General features: G+C 43.9%; 1 protein-coding gene across 1 annotated transcript in view; it reads right to left on the reverse strand.

The window, feature by feature from the left end:
- Nucleotides 1-6,683: 6,683 nt before the first annotated feature.
- Nucleotides 6,684-7,661, reverse strand: part of LOC138366130 (calponin homology domain-containing protein DDB_G0272472-like) — a 55,079-nt gene continuing 54,101 nt past the window's right edge. Inside the window, exon 8 of the mRNA XM_069326872.1 lies at nt 6,684-7,415. Coding sequence (XP_069182973.1) covers nt 6,684-7,415 — 732 coding nt within the window. The remainder of the gene's footprint in view (nt 7,416-7,661) is intronic.

Genomic DNA, 7,661 nt, shown 5'->3' on the forward strand with positions numbered 1-7,661 from the left:
CACGTAGGGACAATCCAGGTGGACTCTGGCGAGAGGGTATGGAGTGGTAGCAGTGAGGTCAGTGATGAAGACAGTTTCTCCGGTGTAGACGATGTTGGGCACAGCCGACTTCAAGATGATCGATTGAAGAGCCGCTGTGTCCCTCAAGATCTTCAATTTGAAACGTCCCTCTGGATTTGAACCGTTGGCAGAGACAGTTCCAGTATACAGGGGGTTACTGAAAAGAGAAAGATCATTAACATTAACACCAACATTCATCACAGGCTTACCGGACTTAGGAGGAGTTGGTTTGGGTTTCTGTGGGTCAGTGGTTCCCTTGTATTGAGACTTACCACACTTGTCTATGGTATGTCCATAGAGTCTACAATACTTGCAGTACAGTTGCGAACCAGCTTGATCGGGGCTCACTTTCTCGTAACTGTACCACGACTTCTTACTGGAGGATGGTTCGGGTGTCAGCCGGTGGATGAGGCTGTAAGTGTCAGCCGACTTAGCACACTTCAGGTAGTCGGTTTCTTCTTTATCTGCTAAGTAGAGGCGGACAGGAGGCGGCACACGTCTCAAGAATTCTTCAACAAGTATCAGGTTGACGAGTTCTGTAAAAGTAGAGACATGTGCTGCTTCCAGCCATTTCATGAAATATCTCCGTTTTGTATTAGCAAACTCGAGGAAGGTAGTGGTACTTGCCTTCAGGTGGTCACGGAATTTCCTTCTATAACTTTCCGTGGAAAGGAGGTAGGCGTCCAACACTGCTTGTTTCAGAGTCTGGTAGTCATTCTCAGACGCCAAAGTACTGAGTGTGACTGCAGCTCTACCTGTAAGATGGACTCTGAGAAGTGTGGCCCATTGGTCGACAGGCCAACTGAGTTGATTAGCAAGGGTTTCAAAGGTGGTAAAAAACACATCAACTTCTGCTTCTACAAAGGATGGCATTAACTTACTTGCATGTGATATATTAAAACTGACGGGAAGATTGGCAGTAGCTTGCTGGCGTTGAGTGAAGTGTGAAGTTTCCAAGGCGATTTCGCGTTGACGACACTCTAGAGCCAGAGTCGCTTGTTGCTTGTCATGTTCGCGTTGCATCTCTAACTCGCGTTGTTTGGTTTCAAGCTGTACGCGTTCCCGCTCCTGGAGTGTTTCAAGCTGTACTCGTTCACGTTCACGGAGTAATGCGACCTCACGTTCGTGTTCTTCTCTCCTCAAGGCAGCTTCGCGTTCTTGTTCTTCTCTCCTCAAAGCAGTTTCACGTTCTCTGAGGGTGATTTCTCGTTCTTGTTCTTCCCTTCGTATGGCAGCTGCTTCTCTTTGCTGCTCACGTTCAATCTTGGCCAGCTCTAGTTTAAGTTTCATCGTTGCCAAGTCAGTTTTATCTGCAATATAGTAAGTTTCATGAGTTTCAGAGTCGATCTTACCTTGCTCTAAATAGTAATCCAGCAACAGGTTGTGTAGGTCATTTTTGTTGGCTTGGTAGGGAACTTCTAGTTGATACTCATGTGCAAGAGTTTGTAATTCAGTCCTCTTGGCACGACTTAAAGTCCCTATTTCACCTGCTGGATTTGCACGGAAAGCTTGGAGACGAAACATGGTGAAATTAGCAAATAAATATACACGAATATTCAGTTACAGTGAATGTCAGAAACAGGACAACGTGGCAACTGATACCTATCCTGTGGGATCTTTAACAATTAAAGTTAAGTACAAGATGTTAAATGATTAATTTAAATCAAGGGCGCAGGAAATCTTGTACCCGGTACTCATGTAAGAGGATAAGGGCAAGAAAATCCTACTAACAAATGAAACAGAGTTTCGAAAACAAATGAAACAGTTAAATGCCTCAAAAGTAAAATTGGTAGTCCAAGGATGTAGGCATACCTTGCCAAGTCTCTATAGGACATAAAGCAAGTTTTTCCTACTGAATTTAATATGATACTTACAGAATTAGCGAACTTTTGTGCTCTGAAAAAGTAAGCTAATTCCCTACCGTTGTAGGTATCATCATCTCTGACTGACGTGTAGGGGTGCGAGGTGTCAACTGGTGACGAGAACTGCTGCTGAGGTCCCAATTCAGCAACTAAAGTTCGAGCTAGAGGAACTATGGCCCTCTTTGTCCTCCTACAGTCAGATTGCAGAAGATTGGGTGCACTTGACCCGGGGCAGACCACAGTACCAGGGTACCAATATGATGATCTGTCAAAATGAGAAATATCCAAGGGACAAAGATGGTAAACACGAGTAATAACACAGAGGGAGAGATGACCAATTAAGAGTATGACTGAGGCCTACAGTCACCACGTAATCCAAAGTTGTCTCACCTTCACCATATGTTACTCTCGCAATGCACAATACACCGCACCATATAAAAAATGAAATTGAATATGAAAAATAGTAAAAGCTATGTTAACAAAGTTAAATACGCTTACCATAAATTACCACTTGGCACCAGTACCTGAGTGAAGCTCCTAGCACAGGCCCCCATATAATATGTGACGGTAACGCGTTGGTGTTCGGCTGTTCAAAGCTAGGGGTATGGCCTCGTCACATAGAATTAAAAAAAAATAGAAAATCTGGAACTTCGTCTGTGGTAAGGTAAGGAGAAGACACACAAAACACAAGTAAATTTTAACAATGGAATTTTAATTACGTTAAATAAATCAAAACATGAATAAAATGGACATACAAATTCGTATAATAAAATCAATCAATCAAAATAATAAGAATAATTAAATGAAACAATGAAAAGTTACGTTAAGACAAGTGAGCAATAACAAGCTGTGCAATATACAATAAAATGAGAGGTGCAGGAATATTGGCTTTAAGCTATCACCTCTCTCAGTACACGTAAGCCTAAGCTTTAGTCTACCAGGAAGAAGTGTTAACCGTATGAAAGCACTGAATATTCTGAGGACTGAGGTCGTGGCGGCCCCAGACATCAAGTAGTATGGTGGGTGGAGGGCAGTTGCAGCTAGACCGGCGGCCAATCAGCGAGGAGCCGGCAACAAGACAGGTAGTTTGGCGGTTTGAGGCTGAGCAGGTGTTCCTGGCTGCATACGTTTTGCTCTCTGGCAAACCTTGGAGATGTTGTTGTCGTTGTTGGACATTTCTTCCATAGTAGTTTTATATATTTGTAACGACGTATTTGTGGAGGGAAGAGCAGGCTCAATCTCTTGAAGGAGATTATCGTCACATATATATTATATATATATATATATATATATATATATATATATATATATATATATATATATATATTATATATATATATATTATATATATATATATATATATATATATATATATATATATATATATATATATATATATATATATATATATATATATATATATATAAAAGGAAGTATTACTACACTCTATGTACACCAACGTCTCTCTCAGAAGACACTAAACACTCGGAGAAGCTCAATCGATGCAGTCTTGTACCGTGTTTCCTCATCCGTGGTACTACCCTCAGCAGGTTCCGGGAAAGAACAATGAGTCTACCCTGGCCACGGGCCAGCCAAACCACAATCTCACTAAGTGCCTCTTCGTGAAGGCCCACAACCACAGTCCATCCTGTTGCTGGCAGGCACCAATCAGCCTCGCGCTGCTGGGCCACTTCACTTGCAGATACTAGGGTAGCGGGCCCTAGGCAGAAGATTCGTGCAACTCGCTGGTTACTCTCCTCTTCGGCACCACAGTCAGTTGTCTCTTCTATTAGCCAGCCTCGGGTACGGCGAATCCTGTCACTGCCACTCCACAGGCAGACAGTAGAACACTTCAATTCTTTTCCGGCGGCGGCTCATTGCTTCCTCAAAGCAGACTGGTGTAGAGACCTTGGCTGCCTGGGGTAGACTGCTTGTCTTTGTATCACAGCAGCCCTACGTTGACCCTCTGAATACAGACACGTTATCAGTACACTGGGACACTACATGGGACCACTAGGAAACGTCACTTACTGGCTTAGACACATACACCCATCTCCGTTTATGACAGATGGCGCTGCTTTTCTAAACACCACCTCACTAGGGGTCAGCACCAGCTACCTAACAAGCCGACTAGGACAGGAATCTGGCGCCTCTTGCCGGTATATTCCCGTCATCACTAGATGGCGTTGTCCATGTTGTGGGGGGGTTTTGGGAGCGGACTCACAGATGGCGTTGATCTCACTGCTCCATGCTCTGACGATGGACGTGGGTTCATACAACCCGTTCTCGCAAATTTAATAAGTCAATATTGACTTATTAAATATGTGCATAGGTGACATACTTAACATAATAGTTTCCCTTGAAAAGCTTCATAGAAAACACCGACCTTACCTAACCTACTTAGTATGTTAAGATAAGCATCTTATTGCTTCGTAATTACAATTATTACCTAACCTATACCTATAATAGGTTAAGTAACAATTGTAATTACGAAGCTATAAGATGCTTTTTTTAACATACTAAGTAGGTTAGGTAAGGTCGGTGTTTTCTATGAAGCTTTTCAAGGGAAACTATTATGTTTAGTATGTCACCTATGCACGCAACTAATAAGTCAATATTGACTTATTAAATTTGCGAGAACGGGTTGGTTCATAACACCTCCCCACCAAAAAGGAATTTGGTTTGGGTTTCTAAAACAACGGAAAACAAACCAAATTAGTACGTTAGTACAAAACCAATCAGACGCACATTGCCAATGGGTTGATGCGGCGAGGATGTCCTGTCTGCAAACGTGCTTTAATGGGAGAATCTGGCACAAGGAAAACTCGAAGATCATAGGCAATGGGGTGAATCGACACCTCCCTGTGTCGTGGCACCACTGGTGGCTGGTCGCAGCAGGCATTTCTTGTACCGGTCTGGCAGTCCTTCAGGGAGACGGAAATCAGGAATACATGGGACAGATGATTTGGAGTAACAGCGATAGTTTTTAAATCTGTACTTAAAGCATAACCGCTTACTAGGCCCACACCTAGTCCCAACAGGGCTGCTTGTACATTGAAGATTGTATTCGCTCTTCCACCATCAGGTCGACCAACGTTCCGTATAATGTCGAATCCACACTCAGCAATTACGCGGGGGGGTGTCAACCTGTCGGGAACAGTCACTCATAAAAACATTTCTCCTACTCCCTGTATCAACAATTACCTTTCAGATCCCTTCTTCGACTGCAATACTCAAAGGGCAAGTCTCTAATCTCAGGTGTCTCTTCACGATGTTCATAGGAGCCGTCATCTGATGGTTCGTCCACTGGTCCTTAGAACACACACAAGAATAAAACAAAATTCCGCTAAGAAACATTTGGCTAACTTAGGAATAAGTTTCATGAGCCTGTAATATCCATAGCCAGCTATATCCATTAGCCTGGCTAGGATCAAAGAGGGCACTAGAACCTGCGCACATTCCTCACATACCTCTGACGTCTGGGGAATCTCTAGCCGGTTCCGTGAACACTGTACCTCGCCATACCGCAAGTTCTTATGTGCCATCGCTCCAGACTCTTGGGTATCCGTGGGTGCTTGTACATAAGGCTTCTCCTCTTGCTCAGTTGCTCCTGTCGCTGTAGCCCCATGTTTCTCGTCTGGAGAAGAGTCGGCAGAATCTGTTGGAATGCTCTCGATCTGTTGGGTAGAGGGAGATTTAAACAAGTTATATAATTTCAAGTCTGCCTGTACCTGGGTATTGATGTTTCATGCTGTCACCTCAGAACTTATTGCTGCTCCAGCTGGCTCGTCCATAATCTTGAGATGATCTTAGTTCCAACCTGTCGCCAAGTCGTTGGCTAGTACTATGTCTATCCCAGCTATAGGCAGGGTATCAACTACTGCCAACGCACATGTGCCACTGAAGTAGGGCGAGTCTAGGTGTACTTGCACTAAGGGGGCAACGTACCGGGTCAAAGAAAACCCAACTAGGACAACCTTTTGTCTCCCATCAACACTCATTCCCTCGGGCAACGAGTCTCTCACGATCAAGGACTGGGCTGCTCCACTATCTCTGAGCACTACAACTGATCTACCAGTATGATCACTCGTTACATACCCGCCTGAAGTGTGAGGAGTAAACAATCCTGGTCCTTCTCTACTCGTCATCAGAGGCTGGGTTCCAGCTGGTGACGTCACACAACCCATCTGCATTACTTCCCTATGTGGGCCGTTACTTCTTCTGTCTCGGCACATAGCAGCTACATGCCCTCTCTGCCCGCAAGTCCAACACACTACGTTCCTCCTTGGACTACTGTGTTGTGGACTGCTAGGACTAGTCCTTCGGGGACTACCTTGGGTTGTCTTCATAGCACTCTGTGGGACAGGCCTCTCTTCTTCTGAACGAGATTTGCCAAACAGACGTGGGTGACTCTTCGGGACATACCTGGCAGAGGATCGATGAGTTAGGATGTACTCCTCAGCCATAGTGGCAGCCGCATTCAAGGTCTCTACCTGCTGTTCTTCTAGATATGTCTTTAGATCTCCAGACAGACATTCTTTAAAGTCCTCCAACAAAAGGAGCTGCTCGAGTTGTTCTTTTGTTTTCACCTTTCGAGATGCAGACCATTCCTAAAAAAGCCGTTCCTTGATGTTCGCAAACTCGGTGAACGTGTACTCCAAGGTCTTCTTCAGGTTCCTGAACTTTTGCCTATAAGCTTCAGGCACCAACTGATAAGCCATAAGCACTACCTTCTTCATCTTGTCGTAATCACTGGAGTCATCACGTGGAGTAGGCAATTTGGGCCTTCCCAGTCAAGTCGGACTGTATCATGATGGCCCAATTCTCCTTTGGCCAATTCAAAGAGGCAGCAACCTTCTTGAAGGCAGCGAAGAACTTTGAATCTTCCTTTTCGTTGAATTTAGGGACCATCTTTATATTTCTTACCGGATCGAAACTACTTGTTTCCTTTGTTTCCTTCCGACCACCTAATCGTAGCACTTCTAACTCTTGTAGTCTTTCCTTCTCCTTTTCTTGCCTTGCACGTTCGTCTCTTTCTCTTCGTTCTTCTCTTTCTCGCTCTTCTCTTTCTCTTTCTCGCTCTAATTCTAAACGTTTCATTTCCATTTCCTTCTCTTTCAAAGCTATTTCCTTCGCTATTTCCTTTTCCTTCATTTCCCGTTCTATTTCTAACTTCTTCCACTCTATCTCACGATTTATTTCTAAAGTACGCATTTTGACAGTTAGAAAACTTATATTTAGTTCACCCGCATCACTTTCACTGTCACTAACTTTATCTTCCTTTTCAGTGGAAGCTATCTCACTTTCCTTTACACTCTGTGTCTCGCTTTTCTGCTTCTCCCCGGCCTTTAAGTGCTTATGAACCTTCGATAAGATTTCGACACTTGAATCACTCTCATGTATTTTGATCTCTAGATAGGCACTCACCAGCACAAATTTTTGCTTTCCCAGATATTTCAATCTAGCAAGACAGTCCTCCTTGTTCAGAAATTCCTGAACATCGTCCAGATCTTAAATAGTCACTCTTTCTGCCATTTTATCGTCTAAGTGGTGCACGAGCACTTAACTCACCGCTTTACTAGGCACTTATAACAACTGAGCACCACGCTCGCCAATACTGCACGTAACCATACTGAGCACCGCACATGTAACGTTCTCAAAAGTAACAAACAGAGGAATTATTCACAGGGGATTGCACTACGTCACCACTCCCATCAAACGAACTTGACAAGAGGTCAG

This window comes from Procambarus clarkii, chromosome 18 (genome assembly GCF_040958095.1).
Source record: "Procambarus clarkii isolate CNS0578487 chromosome 18, FALCON_Pclarkii_2.0, whole genome shotgun sequence".
In the NCBI taxonomy this organism is placed as follows: domain Eukaryota; kingdom Metazoa; phylum Arthropoda; class Malacostraca; order Decapoda; family Cambaridae; genus Procambarus; species Procambarus clarkii.